Below are 26,422 nucleotides of genomic sequence, written 5' to 3' on the forward strand. Positions count from 1 at the left end.
TTTTTATCCAACTCAGGAGGCAGCCATTTTGTCACTGAAAATGAAATTGAAAATGAAATCACAGTTGCTCAGGGCTCAAATAATAACCAGCTTCAGCTGATCCGTGATTGGCTGTTACCTGAGCCCTGAGCACCTGTGATGTCATTTTCAGTCAACAGCAAGTTGCAAAATGGCCACCCCTTGAGATGGAGGAAAACGGGTGGAATTTGCTTCTTTATTTATATTCCACAAACATAATATTAATAAGAATACCATGTTTCGACTAATGGGGCTGCATTGACATATAAAAAAAAGTTTTGGGGTTGACTTCCCTTAAAATTATGTGAAGAATTAAACACTTTGTGCATCATAATTAATTCATTATGGCTTCCAGTTGTGTGCACAAATTGGCCTCAAGGGGCAGTATAGCAGAGAAATAAATGAAGAAGAATAGTTTCAACAACTGCTATAAGTGACTCAGCAAGTAGCTGTAATGTTTGTTATTTTTTGCAGGGGATAAATAATATATGCCTGTGAGTAATGTAATAATCTGTCTGCATGTGTTAGTGCACCGTTTGTGTTCAAATGCCGCTTGCTGTTGAATTATAGCACTGTGACTATCGATGCTATTTGTTTGCCGGTTTCTGGCATTTAGTTTTTGTGTTAACATGAATCTATCAAGTTGTAGCAGAAGGCAAAGTTGTGTGGTTGTTTTAGATGCAGAAGGTGTAATTCTCTTTGGTTTTTAGATTAGCAGTAAACTTCAACTGGGAGTAGCAATAAACAGACACTTTTTGGAAAAAATTGTTCACGGCACACAGTGGGTTCAGTGTGTATGTTCAGCATAGCTGTGTCCATGTCTATTAAGTCCCAATTGAGCCTTTTATTGCCGTGTGCAGCTACTGACAGGCTGCAGGCCTGTTGGGAGCCAGAATATTGTTACACATGTTCCAGCTGTTCGTTCACCTTGGACCTCATTTTCCCCTGCAAACGTCCCCTCCCCCCTATATCACCAGCCCCGTCAAACCTTTACGGTATCTTTTTAAAAGTGATCCTTATACACAGTCAGTGAGGACAGCGTGAATACAGTGTGTGAATCAAATCCCACGTGGGCGGAATTCGCACAGACATCTGTCTTTGATTTCGCATCCCCGTAATCACGTCCACATGTGCGACCCATACAAAACGCTCCCATTGCTGACTTGACGGGCCCGAAATAGTCCAACTCAGGCGCATTTCTCGGAAACGTGTAAGCATGATTTGTAAGTTGCAAAAGGTTACTGTTTAATTAAGGCATGCGTGGACAAAGTAATCATTTGGAAGTTTGTTCTCTAATCCGGCTCACCGTGTATTCACATTATGAAGAGTCTGTCATTAACTTATCCGTTTGTTTCCACCTGAATTTGTGTATTTATTAATTTTGTATTTATTTTCTTTACTCACATATCATAGAATGGGTTAACTGATTTATTTTAAATACAAGCGAAAACAAGAAAAAAACACAGTTTTTGAAAGTAATTGTTAAATAAATATAACCTAATTACTAATACATTCTGCAATTGGCTGGCAACCAGTTCAGGGTGTACCCCGCCTATTGCCCAAAGCCAGCTGGGATAGGCTCCAGCACCCCCTGCAACCCTTGTTTAGGAGCAAGCGGTTAACCGCTTGCTAATGGATGGATGGCTATTAATACATTTTAAAAACTTTAATAATAAAATTAATATTTATAACATTTCAGAATTGATTATTTAAGTAATTATAATTAATTTGATGAGGTAAATATATATTTCAATCAATTCATTTCAGTTCACTTCAATTCAGCATTCAGATACAATTTGTATATAAACTGCATTCTTTTGCTAAAATAAAAATACCTCATCTGAGATTTTTTTTTTTTTTTTTTACCTCATCTATTAATGTGGCCCATTTATATCCATTTTAAAAATCAAATGTGGCTCTTTATCACTGTCTCACCCGTGGTTCACAAGTTGCGGATGGTTTGTTTGTTTGATGGTGGTGGGCATCACGGGTGGTCATGTGACAGGGGTTCACCCCGCGGCCTAGTTTGTCTCCAACTGAGCTCAACATGTGAATCAACAAATGAAAGTGCCACGTGATGGTTAAGCTAACAAAGCTGTTTTCAGTGTTTGTTGCTGTTCAGGGAGCAGCAGCATGACACAAATAAAGAGGATTTGTGCTTCAAATTTGATACTAATTAAATAAAAGTGACTTGAAATGTCCTTATAGATGACCAGAAATTATATAATTTTTATTCTGTAATTAAATTCCCCAAAAGGCTGTATTGGACTCTCAAGTTCTTTTCCCCTCAACACATTTAGTTGCGTGACGGTGGTGCTGTGAGTACTGTAACATTACGCTGCTTCCTCTTCAACACTTCCTGTTGTAAATAAAAAATAATAATAAAGCCTCACGTGGAAACAGAAGGTTTTCAGGGATCCGAGGAGAAGTAAAAAGAGCTGATGACTTTCCAAGACGCATCCCTCATGCGGCGTGAACGTGATCTGTGTCGTCTGGAAGAAACATTTGACATTTGAAACAAATTTGGAGGACTTCCTGTTGGATTCCTGAACCCTTATCCTAATAAAAGTATTAGTTTATTAAACAGTAAAGTTTCACTCCTGGATTTCGTGTACAAATATTCATGAATTTGTAACCATTTTGTCATTCATATTTCATAGTTAATATTTTACAGTTTACTTTTACTTTGTTCTGTTTTAGTGTAATTGATAATGCAATGAAATCAAAATCGAATCAACACTATAACATACCGTTGACAGCACAGCACAGCATAGCATAACATAGCTTGACAACATAAGATAAGAGAAAACATAACATTTGACCTTTTTTTTGTTTTTTGGGCCATTTTTCATTTGTTGTTAATAAATGCTCTGATTTTTTTTTTAATACAGTATTTGGAATTTTGTAGATATATTATTGGTTAGACTATAGAATAAAACAAAAATGTTCAGTTTACTCAAACACGTGGTGCCTTGCGATATGAGTGACTTGGCTTGTGACTTTTTTTTTTTTTCCAATATGAGCATTCAAGAACAAGCTTCGTGTAAACAAAAAAAAAAGGCTTCAAGCTCTGTAATGCCACTCCAAGATGAGCTTTACTGACAAACTAAACTTAAAACAAATGTCATTTTGACGAGCTCTATGCATATCTCTGTCTTTATTATACTGACCCCATTAGCAAAGCATGAACACCTGAAGGAACAGCCTAATGTTAATTGTATTGCAGCAAAAAAAAAAGTGTGATAAAAAGAGTTTAATTGTGTCATTACTGTATATTTTTATAAAATACTACATTATAGAGTGCTATTTTTCCTCATTAAAATACACACTACAAAGGTTTTTGGGGTACCACTGTACCTGTCAAATAGCTACATCAGGGGAAATTATGACTTTGCAGTGGTCGTACTGTATATAAAGTTATAGCATATTTCATCTGTCTTTTAATTTTTTTATTATTTTAAAAACATACACTTGAATACATTTTTTTATTCAAAGAGTTTCTTTTTAATTTTGTGTTGATAACCTGTACATGTGTTTTCAGTTCTACAGTCACTAGCTAGCGCCGCATTTGCATGATGTTATTGTTCAGCTGGCGGTGAAAACGGGTGTTACATTTCACTGAGCACGTCACAGCCTCAAGTGCAAGGGTAGTGCAAGAGACACAAAGAATGCATTGTCATAGCTTGAAGGTTTGAGGTTTGCGTGCACATGCTAAAAGGAGGTGGTGGTTTTTGCTTTTTGGATTTTTCGCTCTGGCGTGAAGAAGCGTCGTTTGTCTCACCCCCGATGACCCCCCGTCACTGGCTGGATGCTGCGCCTGCGCGCATACACGCCAGCAACCCTACTCATTTCTGTACACACGTGCTCGCTTTTGTGTTGCGTGTTTTGGGGCATAGTTTTGAATATGCATTCTTTCTTTATTTTTGTAGCATTACAATTCATATTGTTTAGGATGGTAGGAGAGTTTATTTCTGGTCACTTTTTTTCTTGTACCTTGTGGTGATGGTACTACTACATTTACCTTATACAGTATAGTTTGCCTCAACCAGGATTATAATAGTTTTGGATTTTTCATTATATCATAGTGAATATTTATTTAGTCTTTTTTTTTTTGTTAGTTTCAATTAATTGGTAATGTGAGGTTGTTTTATTCATTTTTATGTTTTTGAAAAATTGTTTATATATATATATATATATATATATATATATATATATATATATATATATATATATATATATATATATATATATATTATTCTTCTGTACAGAAATACCTAAATTAATCCATTTAAGATGACAAAGATGAAAATGAAGGAAATTTTTGCAATAATTATTGTTAGTTTTATAAATGTAAAATATAGTTTAAATTATTTTTTTTTAAACAATTCATATTTTGTGGGTATTTAAAAAAAAAAAAAAAAAAAAAAAAGAAAAGTCTCATATACACTATCTGTTATACCCAGAACTGTGCCCTCTAAGGTCTGGGCAGGTAAATCCTGTGTTAAAGACCCAAAATGGAATTTAATTTACTGTGGTGCCTTTTATCTTCTCAATTTTATTTATCGCTTACGGTTTCAGTCCAATGTTCGGACTCTTTATATTTTAGTAAGCTCTAAATGAGAGGGTCAGAATAATAGAAACAGTTCTGAGCTTGATGTGATAAACATGGGTAAATTAATTCCATAATTGGATTCCATGTTGGATCTAACAGAGTACCAAATTAAACAAGGCTCCAGACTGTTTTTTTTTTGTTTTTTTGTTTTTTGTTTTTAATGAGGAGGTTCAAACTTGCTAACTTGAAAGTGCACTTTGTTGGCAGATACTGTAAATTGGCTTGCAAATTAAAATAAAAATACTAAAAAACGTAAACAAGTTAATGTTTATCAGCAAATGTTATGCTCCTCACAGGTTGTTTGTATCAACAGCAGATTTTGCAGTTCTTTGAATTAGTAGGATTTCCAGCCTTTTTTCATTATCAAGATTTGACTCATATGTTAGGAAGAAAAGTAAGCACTGATAGTGCTCTTCCCCATTGTTCATTGCTTACAAGAATTAGGTAGAATCGACATAAAACTAAGATTTGCCTCTTCATATATTAGCCAATCACAGTGGTCACAGGTGCCAAAGAACTATGTTGAAATAAGAAGAAGAGCTTCATTTAGACGAAAGTGGTGGACCTGTTGATGTTTGTTATTTGCGACTGGACTCAGTCTCTATCCCTCGCAAAGAGTAAAAGAACGCTTTATAACATATACAAATCATATCAGACTGATGTATTGACAGTGGTATGTGTTCCCCCCACCCATTAGGGCTGGAAGTGGCACAGTCCGTCATGCTTCTGGGTGTCGGAGGATCTGTTGACATTTGACGAGGCCAGGAAGTCATGCGAGGAAAACAAGGCGTCGCTCCTAACCATCACCAACAGGTAGCAGCCACTAAATCTAGGAATTTCCCCTGAATTGCCCCCTAATGTTCTTTGAAATTGCCCCCGCAAGGTTTGAGCAGGCCTTCGCCAACAGTCTGGTGTTTGGTCGTTCCGATGATTTCTTCTGGATCGGCTTGCACGACCAGGGCAGCCCCGGCTCGTTCCACTGGCAGAGCGGGGACCAAGTGTCCTACACCAACTGGAACCGAGACCAGCCAGGTGGGTCACATGTGGGTGGCGCAGGTCAAGCGTCCACCTCTCACAGTAAACTTACTGTCTTTCAGTCAGCGTCCGAGGAGGCTGCGTCTCTATGGCGACCGGCTCGGCAACCGGCCTGTGGGAGGTGAGAGAATGTGCAACGTCCAAGGCCAAATACATCTGCCGCCAGAAGCAGGATGCCACCCTGAACCCTGAGCCTTCCGTACCTGCCGCCCAGCCCACGCCCAGCCTCAGTGGTTCCTGCCCCAACGGCTGGAAGAGCGACAGCAACCTGCGCCACTGTTACAAGGTAGCGGCTCGTTAAACCAGGGCTGTTTATCTGCCTTTACACTGTTTTGAGTCAGCTTGGCCTTTTATTTATGATGGATGTTCTTTGCATTCCAATGTGCCCCAATGGACCTTATACCCCAACATGGCCATTGCCCCCAATGTGTCAGCACCCCAATATTGATAAATGGTCAAACGTCCCAACATAGCCAATGAGTCATCATGACCCATGCCTGACAATGCCCCAACATAACCCATAATGTCCCAAAGTGACCAAATTCCCAAAATGGTGAACCTTTTCAACATTTCCAATAATACTCAATAACACAAAATGGTCAATGTCCAAAAATGGTTGGCACTCCAAAATGGCCACTGCGGCCGTTGTATCAATATGGCCGACAAGCTAACATGGCCTATGCCTACAATTGGTTTGCTCCTTTCCACGACCAAAACTCCAAGATAGCAAATGCCCCAAAATGGTCGATGCTGTAGTTCCCCAGAACAGTTCCCAATCCAAAATGGCCAACACACCAACACAGCTGTTGCCCCAACATGCCCAACTCCCCATCAGACATACCATCCTCCATTCTAGTCCGTCACACATAAGTGACGGTGTTGTATGTGCAGGTGTTTCATTGGTCGCAACTGGATCAGAAGCTGAGCTGGCTGCAGGCTCACTTGTTCTGCCGCAAACACGGCGCCGACCTGCTGAGCATCGGCAGCCCGGAAGAGGAGCACTTTGTACTCCAAGTCTTGCACGAGGCCTTTGGGTTTGTGAACCATGATGATGATGATGATGACAACGATGATGATGATGATGACGGTGGTAGTGATGGCAATGTGACCCACAGGGAGTCTGAGGACCACGAGCAGCACTGGTTTTGGATCGGTCTGAACCGCAGGAACCCGATGGATAACGGCAGCTGGAAGTGGAGTGACGGGTTGGCTGTGCGTGCTGACACTTATTTAAAAAATAATAATAAGAAATAATAATAATAATAATAATAATAATAATAATGTGTTGCTCATGCTGAAATCTGATCACTAGGTCACGTACCAGAATTTTGGCCGCTACTACTATAACGTCCGTCAGTGCGCTGCAGCAGACTTGGGCTCCATGACCTGGCTGGCCATGCATTGTGACTCTCAACTGGACTGGATATGCAAGATCCCTCGAGGTACAAGCACATCACATATTTTTAGGAAGTTCTACCTTCACTTACAAGTTTTCTGGGGAAAAAATCTATTTACTGTACTTCACATATAGCAAATCAATTTTTCCCATTGACATGAATTAAAATGATATTAATTGGGCCACTATTAATCGGCTGGCTGATTTAATTGGCCAATACTAGTTTTCATTTATTATTATTATTATTATTTTTAATGCCCTGAAAAAAACAAAACTTTTTGGTCACTGTAGTATTAATGTGTTGCATGTGTGCCTTTAAGGGGCGTGGCCTAGCGAGTGACATCAGGAGCTGGATTAATTTGGCTTGGCCAGCTAATTCAATGCTCGCATCTTCTCCTAGCGAGTGTTCTCATTTTGTATTTGTGAGTTAGACTGATTGTCACATTCAACAAATGGTTGAAACTGTGGCTTTCATTGCCCACATGCAAGAGCATTAGTAGTACTGATGTAACTCCCACGTTCATAATGTGCATTGCTGCCACAAGACTGAGGGAGCATCATTTTTAGTATGTCATTACTGTCAGTGGATTTTAAGGTTTGCAGTATGCTTGCTTGCATTGAGGCCAAGGAGGGGAAATAACCTACTTTTCCCATGCTCATTACCGCCACCTACAGGACTGGAGTAGAACAGCATATTCCATCACATAATTTCCTATGATTGATTAGCACATTTTTAAGACTGTTGGTCCTGCTACTATATAATAAATGGTCAAACCATACTAAACAGAACTGATGTTCACTTCTTTGATTTTCTATCATTTTAGGCAGGGTGGAGAAGGAACCAGAAGCCGCTGAAGGTCGGTGTTATTGCATTAGCTTTTATGTGACCTCGCAGCACATGAAAGTCATCAGTCTGATAATATAACGCAATCGTGTTCGCTTGTTAGGCACCACTTCACCGGAATGGATCGGCTTTCAGGAGGCCGAGTACAAGTTTTTCGACCACCGCACCACGTGGGATCAGGCCCAGAGAATTTGCTCATGGTTTGATTCATTTCTGGCTTCCGTCCACTCGGCGCAGGAGGAGAAATTCCTGGCCGGCACACTCAACCAGGCAAAGAAAACACCACTAAAAAGTTTGTTGGGGGTGTCATCACGTCCCAAGATTCTGATTTTTGTTTGTTTGTTTGTTCTTTAACATATTCTAGATGACAAAGGTTGAGGGCGATAACTGGTGGATGGGACTTCATACTTTCGACAGCGACGGACGCTTCCGCTGGTCCGACCACTCTGTGCTCAATTACGTGTCCTGGGCTGCCGGAAGGCCACGCCCCCTCAGTCGTGACCGCAGATGTGTGCACTTGACTGCGAGCAAAGGTGAGACGAGTCACACTGTCGAGGTCTTGTATCATTATGTACAGTGAAGTTGATTCAAATGACTCCTCTTGGGACTTGTTTGGCTAATACTCATCCAATTGAGTTGCCAATTGAGTTTACTTGGTATCCATGAGACTTGAACTACATGACTTTACGTTTACATTTTCAAGATATTGTGACATTTGTAAGTTTTCGAAAGAAAATGTATCCTTTTGTGTTATGCGTGTTCAAATGTTGGCAAGTGTTTGCTGTACTGCAAAACATTTGTATTTGTGGTTGTTCGTCAGCCGAATGGGCTGAGCAGAAGTGCCACTCTGACCTGCCGTACATCTGCAAGAGGGTCAACGTTACTGGCACCGCCCCCCCGACGCCATCATCCCCGCACCCGCCGTCAGGCTGTCCCGAAGGTTGGGCCTCGTATCAGCGCAAGGTACACAAGAGGCCTTAATTGTGGGACGATTTTGCGCTTTTTGAAAGCTTGTTGTTCTGTAGGATATTCTGCAAAAATGCTGTATAGTAGACTCCTACATACCCCTTGAATCACCTATTCACGGGATGTTTTGACTTTTTGGAGAGAGGAAGGAGCCAACCTGCATCATTATGTATATATATATATATATATATATATATATATATATATATATATATATATATATATATATATATATATATATATAGTAGTATGAAATTATGTTTGTCAGGCTGATTATCACATCTATGGTTTTAAATTTCAGTTTTCATGGCAAATATAACAGTTTTGTGATTTTATATGCAACATTTTGTGGCAGAATATTGAGCAATTGTGGCAAGACATGAAATTATATGGTATAATTTTGTAGTTTCACGCCACCTAATATTATTCTGTGGAAAATTATTGGATTTTCTGGCATTGAATTATTTGCCTGACACACAGTATTTTGCAAAAATCTTGTTTTCTTTACATTATGACATTTTGTAGAAAAAAAAATTATATACATATATATATATATATATATATATATATATATATATATATATATATATATATATATAGCTTTGCCTATTCAAGTACTTTTGGGTTTAAAAAATGTATAGGCCTGTATCATTTTTTTCCGTACTGCAATTTACAAATTTTCGTGATTTCACGCAAATAACGCTGGTTCACTGTTGGAATTAGTAGAATTCTTAATTATTATTATTTTTTGGAGTCACTGAAAAATGTTTTCCTAAAATCAAAATAAATTGTTCTTAAAAACTTAAAACAAGATTTTGTGAAAATGCATGCCCTGTAATCATTTGACTGCCAGCCAGTTTCGGAAAAGGTAACCCTATACTGCCAGCTGATTTACAGAATTTTACCGATCTTTCAAGCTCCACAGAAAATGTTGTGTTAGGACTATGGAAACGCGGATACTACCAAATGAAAGATTGAAGTCTCATCTTTCATCTAAAAAAAAGTTTGTTTCTACCTTATTCGGATCTTCAGTAATCAACAATAGAAAACACCTTCGTTTCACCCAAATCCTCTATTTTCTTCCAAAATACGGAGAAATCAAGCTTTTTGTGAAACGATGTTATTTCATGCACTCTAGTGAATTTGGCACTTTTTTTTTTGCATGAGTGATTCTACAAACACCTAAACTTCTATAAAACACTACCCCAACAATAAAAAATGTTTTTTGATTGCCTTTCTTTGTCGTAGAACCAGTGGTCGGACGTTGCTGTGAGCACGATCTATAAAATATACATTCACGTTTGTATAGGTAATAGATGTTTTAGTGTATATCAGCACATTTACACACGCTGCTAGCAGATCGCCCGAAAAGTTAGAAAAGTAATCTTACTAGCAATCTCTTAGCATGTTAGCGCTTACCTTCACGTTCTTTGGAAGACTGTCCAAGACTGTCTTGCATCGGACCCATAGTAGTCGTCATCGTCCGATGAAACGTCATCTGTGCAGACGTGCTCGGTTGTGCACCACTTTTCTCCGGTGTTAGCATCGCTAGCCGGTGGGGCCTTAGGACGTTATTAGCATCGCTAGCCGGTGGGGCCTTAGGACGTGGTCGAAACGGCCGCGTCACCGCTTCAACTATGACTTAACTCCGTCATCACTGTGCTCTTGAGCACTGGTCAATGCTTTTGAGCTTTGAAAATAAGGATCAAGCGTGAGCTGATTGCCATCTGTAGCCTTTTTGACTCCCTTAGCCAAGTTAGCCATTCGCTCCCCCTCAACACTCTAGCTCCGCCTCTATTCTTCTACTGTTGTCTCCTACCCGATCTTGTCCAAAAGACTCATCACAGCCATCTAGTGGCCAGGAATACTCATTATAGTAACCCGATCGGCTTGATACTTGGAGCACAGCTGCCCAAGGCTTTCCTCCACCCGTTTCCATAAAAAAACATAGTAGACGTCAATTAACGTCTATGGCGGCCAATTCTAGGTTTATACTGAACGTCTTTAAACGTTTATGGCGGTCAAAGAGTTAATATTGACTTTTTTTTATCTAAAAAAAAACAACCAAAATAAATTTTAACAAATTAATTAACTAATTAAATAAAATAATTTTTGAGAGCTTTTGTACAAAATGTATCACACTGTAATTAGAAACTTTTTTTTTTTTTTTTCAATTTTATAAGAAACAAAAAAATCCGCACTGTAATTAGTTACATACATGCCTACATTTGGGTCACTGTATAAAACTGAATTGAATTAAACTGAATTTTATTACATTCAGTTTGTTATGGCCTCATGAGAATTTTCCAGGAATTAATATTAAAAAAAATCCACACACATTTGATTTGTTATCAAATATATATTATACTGGATGGATGGATCAATAGATAGATAGATAGATAGATAGATAGAATGTTTTTGTAATATTACTGTGGAAAACATTTTTTTTTTGGGGGGGGGTTATAAATTTATATAATTTTCTTCTTAATTCTTCCAAGAGTATTTGCAGGTTTAGCTTCCAAACCAGTCCGGTCTACTAAGTATTGAGTATATGTGTGAAATGTCTGTTCTTTTGCTTTTTTGCTAGTGTTTTCGAGTATTTGAGCTGCAGTCCCAGAGGGCCACGTGGTCCGCGGCCAAAATAAAATGTGAGCTGCAAGGAGGCGTCCTGGCCGTGCTGTCCAATTATTTAGAGCAAGGTAATCCAATTGTGTTATCATTTCATTTTACAAACGTGCAACATTTAATTGCGGCGTCGGCTCTCCTCCTCGCAGCCTTCGTCACCACCCTTCTGTCTAACGCCACCGTCGACCTTTGGCTCGGCCTCAGCTCTGACGCCAAAGGTCACTTCCAGTGGGCGCAGCCGGGCCTGCTCAGCTACACCAACTGGGCTCCAGGACAGCCGGTCGACAACAACGGGCCACATCATGACAAAAACCCGGTACTGACCGCATTCGATACACGTTCACCCCTTTTTTTCCTCCCAGTTTTGATGGTCTCACTATGTCCTACCAGGGAAACTGCGTGGCCACGATTCATGGAAACCCACAGAAGAATAAAGGCATGTGGGCCTCACGAGCTTGCGAGACGGAAAGCATCGGCTACCTCTGCCAGAGACAACAAGGTGTGCAATTCCAAATTACAGCTAGCTTAACTTGTGAATACCCCAAGCTGCCAGTTTTTACAGTTACAATGAATCTTTCTTTTTTTTTTTTTTGGTTGGCTTTGTGTGACAAGCTAAAATTGTATTTACCAGCAATCTATGACGCCACTTCAGTTAAATGGGTAAAAAAGAGCCACAGTGTATTTCAAAAATGAGGTTCTAGCATAATCAAAAAGATGATGTCAGCTTTCCAATAATATGTCATACACTACTCAGTACATCAACACCACATGCGCCGTCCATAGTGACACGAAGCTCGGAGAGGCACGCATGCATGTGTATGGCTGTGTGCTACATACAGTTGTGTACAATTACTACAAGGAAACTCTACCTTTCAAAGGTCAAAATATTTGGGGGGCTGTTTTTACCAAATAGTTAGCTCATACTTTGGGACTTATAAAACGTAAACATCATGATTATCAGTTGCAAAATCATAAAGTTCTGACTTATTTTCAATTGCCGTGCATTGCCTTCGAAGGGGAAGTTGCCCCTGCCAACATGGCCGCCATTAGCAGGCTGTGATTATAACTCAAATAATAATCAGCAATAATCCAATAAGAGGCCAGGATTTTGGGGTCATGAACTCTAGTATAGCAACTATTGCTATGCTTGAGTTCATGGTGGTTCCAGGCCTAATTTTAGCTCATAATAATGTAGAATTATTCAAATGAGTACTGAATTAGCACAAGGGAACCATATTGGGAATTCTCCGCGTGGGTATCTACGACAACAACAAGGTAATAAGTGATTGTTTTGCTACATTTTGACATCATTATTGACTTGTTTGTTGAGTAGCTTTTACATAATGAGATTTTTGGACAAATGGAGATGTTTATTTCATGAAAATGAAACTTTGAAATAATCAACAAGAGGCGTAGGGGTTTGACCTACTGAATCATTATTGGTTCATATTTGGAAACCTACCTGAATGACTTATTTTTGCCCTGGCGGGTCACATTTATTGAACAGTCTAAACTAGGGGTGTTAAAAAAAAATCGATTCGGCAATATATCGCGATACTACATCGCGCAATTCTCGAATCGATTCAATAGGCGGCTGAATCGATTTTTTTATTTTTTATTTTTTTTAAAGAGCTCAGAATTGTTCATTCGGTAGTCTTACCGATTCAACGTCTTATCATCATTGCCTTTTTTTTTGTGTGTGTGTGTGTGTGTGTGTGAATCGATTTTTAAACTTCCATTTTTAATGGAAAAATATTCAACAATACGTCTGACTTCGGGTTAGGATTCACACCTTGAGCATGGAAGAATGTTATATGAACGGAACATTAAGCCTTAATATTTTATTTTAATGCTGTTCAAACATGAAACAGATTACAACCTCTATAAGACTGAAATTTCAGATAAATAAATAATACATTTTCATATAAATCTTACACTCTACAAGCTTACTGATTAGTATTTTCTAAATTTGAATGAAAAAAATCGCAACAATCGACTTATAAATTCGTACCGGGATTAATCGGTATCGAATCGAATCGTGACCTGTGAATCGTGATACGAATCGAATCGTCAGGTATTAGGCAATTCACACCCCTAGTCTAAACCCAACCTACCCAATGTGGCACTGCAGGTGAGATTTCACAATGTTTGAGTAGGATCATTTTACCATTGTCTTCATTTGTAACATGTCACCCAATATCAAATATCAAATACAATGTACTCAAGGTACCACTGTACACAACATCTTTAATCTAGTGACGTCACGCCACCTGTTGTTCAGATCCAGGCATGCCCGTGGCACCTACCCTGATTCCCGCCTCGCTGTCCAAGCGCTTGGAACTGGGTGGTATCACATACCAGGTGGTGCAGAAAAAACTGGACTGGACCGGCGCCCTCCACCTGTGTAACTCCTTAAACGGGACCTTGGCAGCGCCCAAAGATGCCGTCCAGCAGGCATACCTAACGTTGCTCATCAACAGCTTGCGGAAGCCGGCGTGGATCGCACTCTACAAGTATGGGGTGAGTCCACTCACTCTCTTTGCAAACTGGAATCTATTGTAGAATATGCACCGAATATTGTGTCATTTGTAATAATATAGCACTACCACTTAAAATGTACAGTTTATTTGACTTCTAGAGTTGTCAATGGCACTGAATGAGTTATAACAAAAAAATCGAAAGTTGTCGTAAGTGGAGTGCTTCATTTTAACCCCTCAGGACCGAAGCTTCACCTGGCTTGGCGAAGAAGATTTGCCCTATTCCAACTGGGTGGACGGGCAGCCCAGTCAGCTGTCAGGCTGTGGTCACATGACCACCAGCGGCCTGTGGACCATGACCCCCTGCGATGCCAAACTGGAGGCTGCCATCTGTCAAATTAGTGGTGGGTATCACCATGTACGGTGCGTTGATTAAGTTAGTTCAATGCAAAGAGCACATCATAAATGCAAATTTGCCATTATTTGTATTCTATACACTTGGAGCCACTTCATTCGGGACACCTCCACTGTGTAGCACACAAGATTAGTTGATCGTTGCATCAAATGCTGCTGTTTGTCAAGCAGATGCGCCAGACACTCACCAGTGGCTGTACCCGGGAAGTTGCCCCCGCTCTGTGGGCGACTGGGCCTGGGTGTCCTTCAGGAACCACTGTTACGCCTTCAACCTGCAAAGACTCAAACTGCAGCAAGACGCACGCGTGTCCTGCCAGAAAGGTCGGGACCCCTTTTTGTCTGATACCGAATGTCGTGAAGGCTTCCCTGACATAACGTATGGCCTTCTTTTGTTTTTTTGCTAGTCGGAGCCGAGCTTCTGTCCATCTTGGACGAGACTGAGAACTCGTTTGTGTGGGAGCACATCCAGAGTTCGGCCGAGCAGGCCCACGGAGCTTGGCTGGGAGTCAGCGTCAAAGGTCCCAAATCTCTTTTTCCTCCTTTTCTTCCTCTAGCTTGCTGCGGATCAGTGTCGCTCTGCTTTCATTACAGTTTTCTTACATAAGAAGATGTCTGCAAAATTATTTTCAGATATCAATAGCTCATTGACTTTTGATTTTAAATCCATTTTCCACCAAAATATCAATCTTTGAATCTATTTACTGGAGAGAAATGTTTTTTTTTTTTTTTTTTTTTTTTTGTGACAGTTTATCAAGTTTATTATGGGGAACTAACTAACTAACTAACTAACTAGCTAACTAACTAACTAACTCACTACCTCACTAACTAACGTAAGGAAGTCCTCTTTATAAGAATCATTGATAGGACTATCATTTTCATATTGAATCGGTATTCTACATTTTAGGGTATTGCTCAAGCTGTCCTCAATGCAGAAGTAGCCACTCATCCATGATCCATGATTCTCAAAGTGTGGTATGAGTAGGCCTACAACTAGTGGTACTCGGGCTCCTGCTAGTGGTATGCGATAGAATCACTGAATTAAATACAAATGAATTGACAATATTTATAACATTCATTATAATCAAGCATATTACAATAAAAGCTTGCTTTTTTTGTACTTATATTCTAGGGTCTGACCGATTAACGACCAATTGATTAAATAGCCCTTTATATTCAGCAAAAATCGGCTGATATATTTTTTACACATTAACACTTTACAATATAAGACAAATATAACGACATTTAAATTAAAAAAAATAAAAATACAAAAAATAAAAACTAAATAAATCGGCCAATGTTTGCTAATCTTTCTGTTGTAAAATTCAACAAATGCTCAAGGACAAAGTTTTATAAAGCAGTCGAAGTTTCTGCCTTTAATTCATCTCTGTATTGTTGTTGGCATTCTTTTATTTATTATATATATTTTTGTTTACATTAATCAGTTATCTGAATTTTATTGTGTAAAGTATCAGAAACAACATTGGCCTTGTTTATATACAGTTGGTCATAACATTAACCTCTGATTGTAAATTCGAGGCAGATGTGATGAATGTGCTATATTATCTTTACTGAAACATCATACTTTTTTGCATAAGTATTCAAGTAATTTTGAACAAAGAGCTAACAAATTAACACGATTTCACAACTAACACTTTAACTCAGGTTTGATCTCTGCTGAGGAATGTGTTGTAAACGTGCGCTCTGTTTGTTAGCAGCTAGCAAGCTAAGATAGCTCGAAGACTTTGATATACAGCAAGACGAGTATATCCGGACACAAATGATTTCATGAATGACAATTTACACCATGGAAGTAGTGCTCGACATACTGTTTCAACCAATAACATCATACCTTAGGCTTCCACTTCCACTTTGCTCTCCAACAAACTCAATTTTTTTGTTAGCAGATCCAAACGGTTTTTGTGACACTTGACATATTTCCCACCTTTTAACAAAAACGCTCACAGAAAATCAAGCTCTTTCCATTAATTTGTTAGGGGGGGGGCCCCGGGAGGCGGAGCAATAGCTAAGCAGTGACGTCAGCTAGAAGGGTCTATTGGTCGGGGCCTAATCCATTTTTTTTTTTTAAGCTACATTTTATAAGTACGGTACAATGTTTATACATTTAATTCTCCATATCTATTTATGAACATTTATTTAAATACAGTTTTGCTTGTGTGCGTGTGATTTAGGTCGAGGTCTGGTGTGGAGCGAGGAGACGGAGATGTCGTACACCAACTGGGAGTCTCACGACGTGGCCTTCTCCGTGCTGTCGCCCAACTCCTGCTTCTGGATCCAGAGCAACAGCGGCCTCTGGAAGCCCGGATCGTGCCGGAATCGAACACACGGCGTCATCTGCAAGCGGCCCAGAAGTAAGCGCTGGCCTTTTTTGGAAGTGGAATGATTCAATTCGGTTTGACATCTTTGAATAATTTTTTGCAGTCATGGAGTCCTCCACCGAGTTGCTGAGCGGCGACCACCTGCCCACGCTGATCGTGGTCCTGGTGACGGGTGTGGTGCTGGTGGTTCTCATCGTGGGCGTCATCTACCTGTACCGGCGGCGCGGCGGGGTGGGTGCGCGCGGGTCCTACGACGGCGCCCGCTACAGCCGCACACACTCGGGCCACGGCGAACAGGTGGAGAAGAACATCCTGGTGTCGGACATGGAGCTCAACGAGCAGCCCGAGTAGTCCCGCGACACTTCAGACTTGGGCCAGACTGCAGCCGAACCAAAATCATCCTGAGAAAAAAGAATCCCCTCAAAAGTGAAAGGCTGTGTAGAGCGCAGCAGCATCTCAATTTAAAGGCCACATATTATGCATTCTTCACGCCCCACAACTGTTCTCAAGTGTGTCTGTGACATGCTTTCGTCAAAATACACAACGGATTAACAATTACAGCACACTTTTAACAGAACAAATGAAATCAGCCTGTTTTTTCATGCAAATGAGCCACAGCTAAACTCGGTGCAAGGGGGTGAGATTATGTGAATTACAATACCTTGCTCACAGACACAAAAAATAGGAAGACCATGAAAGAGTGACTTGCTTGTTTAATGACATAGCTGTAAACGATTTGTACACAAGTGCAATTTTGCATAATATGTCCCCTTTAAGTCCTGAAATACCAGAGCCACTTACTCCTCTGCTGCCAAATTCCCTTTTTCTTCTCGCTTAAAACCAAGGCAAGTCAACCACAACCGTGATGTCATCATCATGATCCCGCCTCCTTCCCGTTGGACACGTCAGCATCCAAAGAAGGAGGAGGTGTCCAAATTTCCAGTGACGTGACCTCCTGCTCAGTTCTTGCACTTTCCTTTGCTTCCAAGTGTTGCAGTGTTGTGTGTTTTGGCACCCCCGTGCCCCCACCTGGAGCTGAGTCAGCAATTTTTCCTCTTTTTACACAGCGCCCCAGCCCCACACTTCGTCACGGCTGGTTATGTTTTCCTCGCTTCCTATGTGGCTTAGGTAACAGATTTTGAGACTTTCACACTTCTTCAAACATTGAAGACAAGACTGGTGTTTGTTCCACACACAAAAGCTTTCGGATGATTTTCTCATTTTCTTCCCACTGTGGCTTGAAATCCTAACCCAGTACTTAAACCCTCATTTGGAAGCTATAAACTCTAAAAACATTAACCCTGACTTGAAATCCTACTTTGCAAGTCTAACCCAGGCTTGAGACCTACTTTGAAACCGTAAAACTAGTTGTTTGGCACACAAACCCTGATTTGAAACCCTACTTTGAACACCTAAACCAGACTTAAGACTGAAAGCCTACTTTGAAAGTCTAACCCAGACTGTAATTGTAAACCCTGACACTATCTTGAAACCTTACTTGAACCCTTAACCATACTTGGAACCTTTATTTCTATTGTAAACCCAACTTTGAAACCTAATGACTCTAATTTGTCATTATTTTCTTTCTCTGTCTTCGTGGCTTTCTTTCTTTCTTTTTTGCTTCATGATGTTTGGAGACTTTTTTTTTCCCGCTTCTTTTCTTTTGTGTGTGTGTTTGTTTGTTTTGGGACTTTCGCCAACAACCGTGTTCCCCCTCCCGACACCAATGTAAATACAAGAGTGCTGTTTTTACCCCCCAAAGCAGATTTAGGATCATTTCCCCGTCTTCCCCCCGCCTGCAGGAATGTTTTTTTTGTTTTTTTTTTGTGCTGCTGCATGGATTTGGACTTATATGGAAAGGGGAGGGAAGAGAAGGTGTGTGCGTGCTGCGTGCGTGTGTGTCTGAGTGTGCGCGCGCGCGCGCTGTCTCCAGCTGTGGAATGTTGAGTCGGCAAGAAGAGCCCAGTGGCACGTCTGGAACCAATCAGAGAAGAGAAAAGAGTTAAGTGGAATCGGTGGGGCCGGGTGGGGAGGATAGCTGGGGATCAGGGACGTGAGGGGGTGAAAAAAGGAGGCAAAGCAGTGGAGGTGAAGAAGGGAACAAAAGAGGGAAGAAGAGGAGGGGGGTGAAGAGTCCAGGATGTAAGAAGTTGGAAGAGATCGTCCGCCCTCTGGTGGCCGTTCGTTGTACTGCACTTCCATTGTGAGCCGTCAATCAAAATGTTACGCAATCATGTCGCGTGTGAGTGGACTTTTGTGTGCGCGTGACAATCCTCTTCCCGCCATTAAGTCTGTCAATCAGGCCATGTGAATAAGACCGGAAGTCCCAATGTGGGCAAAAGTGTTGTCTGTTTCTTTTTTTCTTTCTTTCTTTTTTTTTTTTTTTTTTTTTTTAATGAAATGATGAATAAAAAGGTATATATGTTCTCTGAGATTTGGTTTCCATTGTTGATAACTTTTGAAAATAGTTTTCTACAGAAGAAACAGTTCACATTGCTTGAATGTTGCGAGGTGACAGACTGCAATGGTAATGCTCAGATTTTTCCAGTAGATGGAGTCACTCACCTGTCGTATATTCCTTCTCTAATTTGAAGCCCTGACACCTTCCTCGAAACTCAAGCCTTGTCTTAAAACCCTACCTTCTAAACCTTTGTTTGAAATAATTTCCCACCCTTTAAACCTTACTTTGAAACTCAATTTGTTTGAAAATCCACTTTAAAACACCTGCCTTTAAACCTTACTTTTAAACCTAATTCAGGCTTGAAGTCACATTTTGATAACATTACAATGTCTGAACCTCCAAAACCTAGACACAAACCTCCAGTGGAACCCAAACACTGACTTGAAACCCTAATCCTTGTTTAAAAAACCTGCTGTCCCCTAAAATGAAACTCTACTTTGCCACCTGAACCCAGGCTTAAAATTTTCACTTCAAACCCCAAAGGTAACTTTAAAGATTAAAATAGGTTTACTTAACTTTAACCCTGATTTCAAATCCTACTTGGAAACTCTAATCCTGTCTTGAACCCCTAATTTGAAACCATAACTCTGTCTTGTAACCCTATTTTTTAACCATAAGCTTTGTTTGACGCCCTAACAATGTCCAAAACTTAACTATAAAGTGTCAGTTGAAACCTGAACCCAGCCTTGAAACCATATTTTAATCCCTAATCCTGGTTTGGAATCCGATAAATCTTTAGTTAAAACCCTGGTCTAGGCTTAAAGCCCTACTTTGAAACGAATGGCTTCCTCATCTAGCGGCTGTTTGGTCCGTGTCGGCTGGCAGGCGCTAAACAAGTGAAATTAAAAAGCGATTCATCCTCATCAGTCATTTAAGTGGACACAGTCCAGAGGAGAAACACATGTTGGCTGCGGACACGGGAGGAAAGTCAATTTGTGTGATCACTCTGGCCAAAAGTATTGGGACACTTGGGGCTATATTTCCACCTTGGGAACAATTACGATTCCAGGACAAGTAAAAGTTGGAGTAGGTCAACAACTTAGTTCCCCCATGAAGTCTGAGATCCGAGTTTCAAAGTCAGAAAAAGAAAAAAAAAAAAAAGGACCCTGACATCACCAAAGACAATGGCGACCCAGCGACAAAGACTATCTCCATTTTGCCATTAATTTAGTTATTCAAAATAAGTAACTTCACGCGCACGAACCATCACTCTGTCAACAACAATGGCGGATAGCTGTGTCTTCCTCATTTTGTGCAACCTCCTTAGCTTGTTTATTCTTTTACAGCAAAATGTTTTGCGTGATTTTCTACTTGAATTACCCGGCAGTGTCACTTCTCCTGTGTTGTATTCGTCTCACTGGTCTGTATATACTACTGGAACCAGATAAATCCCAGATAAAGCCACATATGCCCGTCTGTGCAAGCCGTTAAAGCGACTGGGCAGCCATCTTAGTCCTCCCATCTCGCGAGCAGACTGATGTTTATACTACTTTGATGACCCCTTTTCTTTTATCGCTCAGTTGCTAGACCCCTGTTGTTTCCACTAAGTACTGTCTCAAATGTTCTCTAGTTTCGATATAGGATCGTATGCCGAGAAACGTTTCTTGGGAGGAGTAATATGGCGGCCTTGTGGCTTCAAAATCAGCTATTCTTCACTGATTCTTCTTCTGCGCTTTCCGTTAACTCCCTATGGCAGTGCTACAGCGCCACTCCAGACTTACCATATATATTACAGCCGTAAAACGGCCAAGGCATCTTCTTTTGGACACTCGCATATCTGGAGACGGTTCTGCCTGTACAAGATTTGTTTGAGGAACGAAGCCGGTTTTACTTCTGTGTAAACAGGGCTTAAACCTGATAACGATCCTGTTGATTGGAATCAGCTTGTATTGGCAGAGGGACACCTCCAAAACCTGCAGGACTCCGGCCCTCTCGGACCGAGTTTGCCCATCCCTGGTCTACAGTATACAGTTAAAGTATGTATTCATAATATAATACAGAAAAGCGGACTTCACAACTATCAAGGCTAAAGCGCAGGTCTCATGAAAAGTCTGAAGTAAACAACAATAGCATCGTTCTCTCTGCATAGAAATTGTAATACCACAAAATAATTGTCATGTTTAATAACAATATTAAAACTATAACAACATTAAAAAAAAAAAAAAAAGTATAACTGATGCCCAGTATTGTGGATGATCTTTCCTCTAGAGCTAAAGTGAATTTGACAACAGCGCTCGTCTGGTTGCTAGTTAGCGATAATGCTTTACCAAGACCGCAGTCATTGGTAGCTATTTTACAGGCTCTTACCTTGGAGCAAATGTAGGAATGCTTGTTTATCTTGGAGACATATTGCTTCAAAATAAAGTGTAAAAGAAAATACTATACAGTGCATTTTCAATTACAATGGTTGACATTTTCAAACAACCTACAACAGTAAAATCAATTTTATTGCAAATCTTTAAATATATATTGTTCAATAATACTGCAAGAATACAGAAATTCTGGGGTGGCCATATTCAATGTCATCAATAAACAATGCAAATTTGCTGACAACTCTTTTGCATGGAAAACATCATATTTGTACCTTTTGAAATTCAAACAAATCTTAATCATGAAATATGAGCACATCCCACGACAAGTGTTCCTCATGCTAATCCCAACAAAATCATAAAAGGATTCTTTATCACACCTCACCAGGGGCTCAATTTGACACGCGTGCACTGACCACGTTTAAACACAACAATAAGGACAAGGCCATGCGGACCAAAAAAGAAACCTAATTTATGGAAAGCTCGACTGCTGCTGCGCTCACTGCTTTGATGCTTAATCCTTTATTAACACCCCACCCTCCCTAACTCACCCCCCGCCGCTTCAAGCCCAAACTTGCAGATACACCTTGAAGAGCTGACGATCATCACTCTTCAACAACATCAAGCCTGCTGGGAAATAAAGATAGGCCTGATGTGTGTATGTGTGTGTGCATGGCTCAGAAACAAGCCAATTTCAGTGTGTTACTGTTTACTCTCCCGTTTCCATGGCAACGACAGGCGGCAAAGCCCCCTTAGTGAGAGTGTGCGTGTGCATTTATTTCAAAATGATAACATCCCCCTTACGGACACATTATGGAACGCCTCTTCTGATTATGAGTCGTAATAGTTGCCGTGTATGTGTGTGTGTGAAGCTCTTGTGTCACACACACTCCACACACATGCACACACAGATGAGCTCCATTGTTGGCACAAATTGGCTGGGCCAGGAAGGCATGCAGCAGCCTCTCCAGCGGGCATCTCCGCCTCACAGCGATCGATGTAATCCTCGCCCGTAATGAGTTTCTCTGTGTTTGGGAACGAGTGAGGGTCCGGCGGGCGGGTGGCTGTTTTTTAGGGAGACGCGAGGGGCGGGGGAGGTCACTCAGCAATGCTGGTGCTCGCTTTTCTGATTTTTCCGGACTGGATGACAGCGGCGGCATGTTGACTAAAATGGTGTTGTGTTGTTTACGGCACATTGCATGATGGGATTGTTGTTACTTTGACATACACTCAAACACTACTGGTTTAAAGTTGCATGAAATTCAGCGCTTGGTCCAAAAAGGACCGAGCCGACGTTATTTAGTGCATTGGTTGGAGGATTTGACCCAGGACGTAGTGACCAGATTTGAAAAACCACTCATTCTCCATCCATCCATCCATCCATCCATCCATCCATTTTCTTGACCACTTATTCCTCACAAGGGTTGCTGGAGCCTATCTTATTTAGCTTTGGGCAGTAGGCGGGGTAAACCCTGGACTGGTTGCCAGCCAATCGCAGGGCACACAGAAACGAACAACCATCCACACACACAAGCACACCAAGGGACAATTCGGAGCGCCCAATTGACCTGCCATGCATGTCTTTGGAATGTGTGCCTGGACTCGAACCCGAGTCCTCAGTACTGGGAGGCGGATGTGCTAACCACTCACATACCGTGCCGCCCACCACTCATTCTAATGAGTTAAATATACCATCAAATGGGTTAGCCTACCAGGTTAGCTGTATACTTGTGATTACAAATAATATACATTTTATCACCAATATTTTCTCACAAGAACTTCCAAACATTATTACTTTTGTTTTCTTGCAATGTGCAGCAGTGCTAAATTCATTGTCCCTTTCAGCATTCAAGAGCCAGAAGCAGAACTTTTTAGTCTATTTTACAGTTGACTGGGAGCCAGTGTAAAGCCTTCAAAGAACACAATACTTAAAAAAAATAAAAATAAAAAACTAACCAGCTAGTCTGTAAAATGGTTAATTATCAACTCTTTCCTGAAAAAATATGTCAATTCATGTTGAGCGAGTATGCTCATAGCACTTTCTATGAATATTTTTGCATAAAGTCTTGTATAGGCCATTCTGGACAGTCATGTGATCATCGTGACCTATCGTGTGCGTAAAATATCCCATTGAATGACATGGCTGCCAGTGACAACAAAAAGACTCACGAGCAGTGTATTAAGTGGGCCGGAACGCATCGGTACGGACCGCCGGCACTTCTAAAAGTCTCACTTGAGCGTTCAGGTACTTCTCAACATACAAAGAATGTACTACTATCAGCGTTCCGGTAGGCTGGACAATGCATGTTTTTATCCTCAGAAGCTGGTCCAGCGAGTGCCGCTCATCCGCGGATTTGCATATAGTATGGAAGTCCTGCACTCATCACATTAACATGCGCACGCATACTCCATAACTTTTACAGATCTCTGGTGTGTGAGACAAGCGCGCTTACATCATTCAAGTCGGCCGCTGTAAATGTGATGCTTGCGAACCCGAATGCATGTGTTGAACCTTCTTGAGTTAAAAAAATGAAATAAAAACGCTACCATGCTGTCCCAGCTCAAATCTTCAAAAAGACTACGGTCAAAAGGGGGATTCGCAAGCTGATACAGCACAGACGTAAAAATAAACGGCTGCTCATGCTGTAGCGAGAAGTGAAGCCATACAGTAGGTCAGATAGGTGTGGCAACGCAAGATGGCCAACGCGGTCATCTTGCGTTGCCACACCTATCTGACCTAGTGTAAGTTGAACACGTTAGTGACTTTTCCGCTGCGTACTTTTCATGTTATGTTCTTCCCATTATAAGGAAAATATCACTGTGTGTGGCGTACGGTTGTACCAATAAGTATAAAATAAGTGTGGGAGAAGCTCTAATCGCAGATTTCATCTGTAAGAATGTCCATTCATCCATCCATTTTCTTGACCGCTTATTCCTCACAAGGGTCGCGCGGGGTGCTGGCGCCCATTTCAGCTGGCTCTGGGCATTAGGCGGGGGACACCCTGGACTGGTTGCTAGCCAATCGTAGTCTGTAAGAATGTGAATATAAATTTTCTCTCATACTGTATTTTTACGAGTGCTACTCAGATTGGTCTACATCATCAGAACCAGTGATCAGAAACATCAACAATGAAATAGAAAGCAAAGCACTTAAGAAAAATCAAAATCAAACAAAACAAAAAAAACAATCACTGTGTAATGTAAACCTAACTTTTGAAAGTCCCGACCCACAATACTGAGATAACACTGAATGGTTGATGCAAACAATGAAGTTCTTCCTTCGCGCTCATTATCCCATGTTTTCTGTGTGTGTGTGTGTGTGTGTGTGTGTGTGGTGGTGGTGGTGGTGGTGGTGGTGGGGGGGGTGTTATTTACTTATTAGGAAAGTACAGACACTTTTTTTTTTTCCCACTTAAAACACTGCTCACGAGGAATTATCATGACTCGTGGCGGACATCAAAGGTGGAATTACGCCTGCTTACAGCAAAGAAGCACTTCTTCAAAAGCAGCACAGACACGGAGGACTCGCCAAGGATTTGTTTGCAGCCGACAGCCGGATGAAACTGCCAGATCCAGCCAACTGGTGAGTCGAAGTGGACAGTAAACATCGGGGTGACTTTCACTCTGCGACATGTCGTGTGCAAAGCACACTTTAGCCCACATTAGGAGCGGCCACCCCCCACCGCCCCAGCCCCACATGGAATGACATGCAACCTTACGTATTGAGGAATTGACTGAATAGAATTGGTGCAGTATTTGGGATCGAACACGGTCTTTTCTTGCCCATTACGTCAGCAAACTCCCATTGAAATGGGCAAAGGGGGGGCTTCCATTTACGCACAGGATACGTCATCACAATCACATGACCAGGATAATGGCATTCACCACGGTGCGTTCTTATTTTGATACTTAATGGGTTTAAAAGAAAATTCAGGGAATAATATGCCAGATATATTTGCACTTTTATTCGTTGTACACAATGCCTAATCCAATACTGGAAAATGAGTTATAAGTCTTGGATCTGGCATAATAGGTTTTGAACTCTATGTTTTGGTCAGAACCCGAACTGCAACAGTCTGTCAGTCCCGTCAGAAGAGTGTTACAAATATCAAGTCTACTGGAGATAAAAGCAGGATAAGCTTCTCCTGATCTACTTGGCGCATGCAACCTTTAAGGCTGGAGATGTTTTTCAGCTGACAGAAGGCAATTTTAGTGACTGATTTGATATAGCTGCTTTCCAGAAAGTCCGATCCGAATCTATCTGCACAGCAAGTTTCAGACTTACTCTTCGTTTGTTTGTTTTTTGTTGTTTTTTAAAGGCATTGACTTCAAGTGTTTACTAACAGCAATCTTCTTGTCTTACTGCCAACTTTTCTTTTGGTGTGGTTTAGGGGTGGGAATCTCTGACATGAGGCCGATTCGATATGTATCTCGATACACAGGTTGCGATTCGATTGAAAAACGATTATCTTTCAGAACAGAACGGTTCGATGCGGTTCGATTAAGTTTGGGAACGATACGATTTTCGATTCGATACGATTCATTTCAATATTCAAAACTTATAGTGACATTTGTTGCTTGTAAACATTAATCTTAAAACACCACAAATTTTTACAGTATCTACAAATTTGTAAAAAAAAAAAAACAACAACAAAAATGTCTTCTATATTTTTATATATTGAATCAATTGTTTAATTAGACCGTAACAAAGGCTACAACAACAAAGACTGAAAAATGTATCAGGTTAAATACTTATTAGTCGTTATTGAGAGTTATAATTGTTGTTTTTTTTGTTTTTTTTAATTCAAAATAAGGATCAGGAAAAAAAGGCTGATAATTCAATTTGAAATATAAATATTTAACCTTTAGACAGACACCAACACAATTAAACAGAATATGTGCACATTGTGAAGTATTTCAGAAACATAA

The 26,422-nt window shown here is 40.6% G+C and overlaps 1 protein-coding gene across 1 annotated transcript in view; it reads left to right on the forward strand.

The window, feature by feature from the left end:
* mrc2 (mannose receptor, C-type 2) overlaps positions 1–19,155 on the forward strand; it is a 47,139-nt gene extending 27,984 nt beyond the window's left edge. Inside the window, exons 10-28 of the mRNA XM_077495456.1 lie at positions 5,328–5,443; positions 5,514–5,662; positions 5,728–5,951; positions 6,557–6,699; positions 6,781–6,877; positions 6,978–7,107; positions 7,886–7,918; positions 8,009–8,175; positions 8,270–8,438; positions 8,726–8,868; positions 11,459–11,570; positions 11,646–11,812; positions 11,887–11,995; positions 13,778–14,016; positions 14,215–14,377; positions 14,559–14,708; positions 14,792–14,905; positions 16,577–16,756; positions 16,827–19,155. Of these exons, the coding sequence (XP_077351582.1) occupies positions 5,328–5,443; positions 5,514–5,662; positions 5,728–5,951; positions 6,557–6,699; positions 6,781–6,877; positions 6,978–7,107; positions 7,886–7,918; positions 8,009–8,175; positions 8,270–8,438; positions 8,726–8,868; positions 11,459–11,570; positions 11,646–11,812; positions 11,887–11,995; positions 13,778–14,016; positions 14,215–14,377; positions 14,559–14,708; positions 14,792–14,905; positions 16,577–16,756; positions 16,827–17,074 (2,853 nt within the window). The 3' untranslated portion in view covers positions 17,075–19,155. The remainder of the gene's footprint in view (positions 1–5,327; positions 5,444–5,513; positions 5,663–5,727; positions 5,952–6,556; positions 6,700–6,780; positions 6,878–6,977; positions 7,108–7,885; positions 7,919–8,008; positions 8,176–8,269; positions 8,439–8,725; positions 8,869–11,458; positions 11,571–11,645; positions 11,813–11,886; positions 11,996–13,777; positions 14,017–14,214; positions 14,378–14,558; positions 14,709–14,791; positions 14,906–16,576; positions 16,757–16,826) is intronic.
* The last annotated feature ends 7,267 nt before the right edge of the window (positions 19,156–26,422 follow it).

This window comes from Festucalex cinctus, chromosome 1 (assembly GCF_051991245.1).
Source record: "Festucalex cinctus isolate MCC-2025b chromosome 1, RoL_Fcin_1.0, whole genome shotgun sequence".
In the NCBI taxonomy this organism is placed as follows: domain Eukaryota; kingdom Metazoa; phylum Chordata; class Actinopteri; order Syngnathiformes; family Syngnathidae; genus Festucalex; species Festucalex cinctus.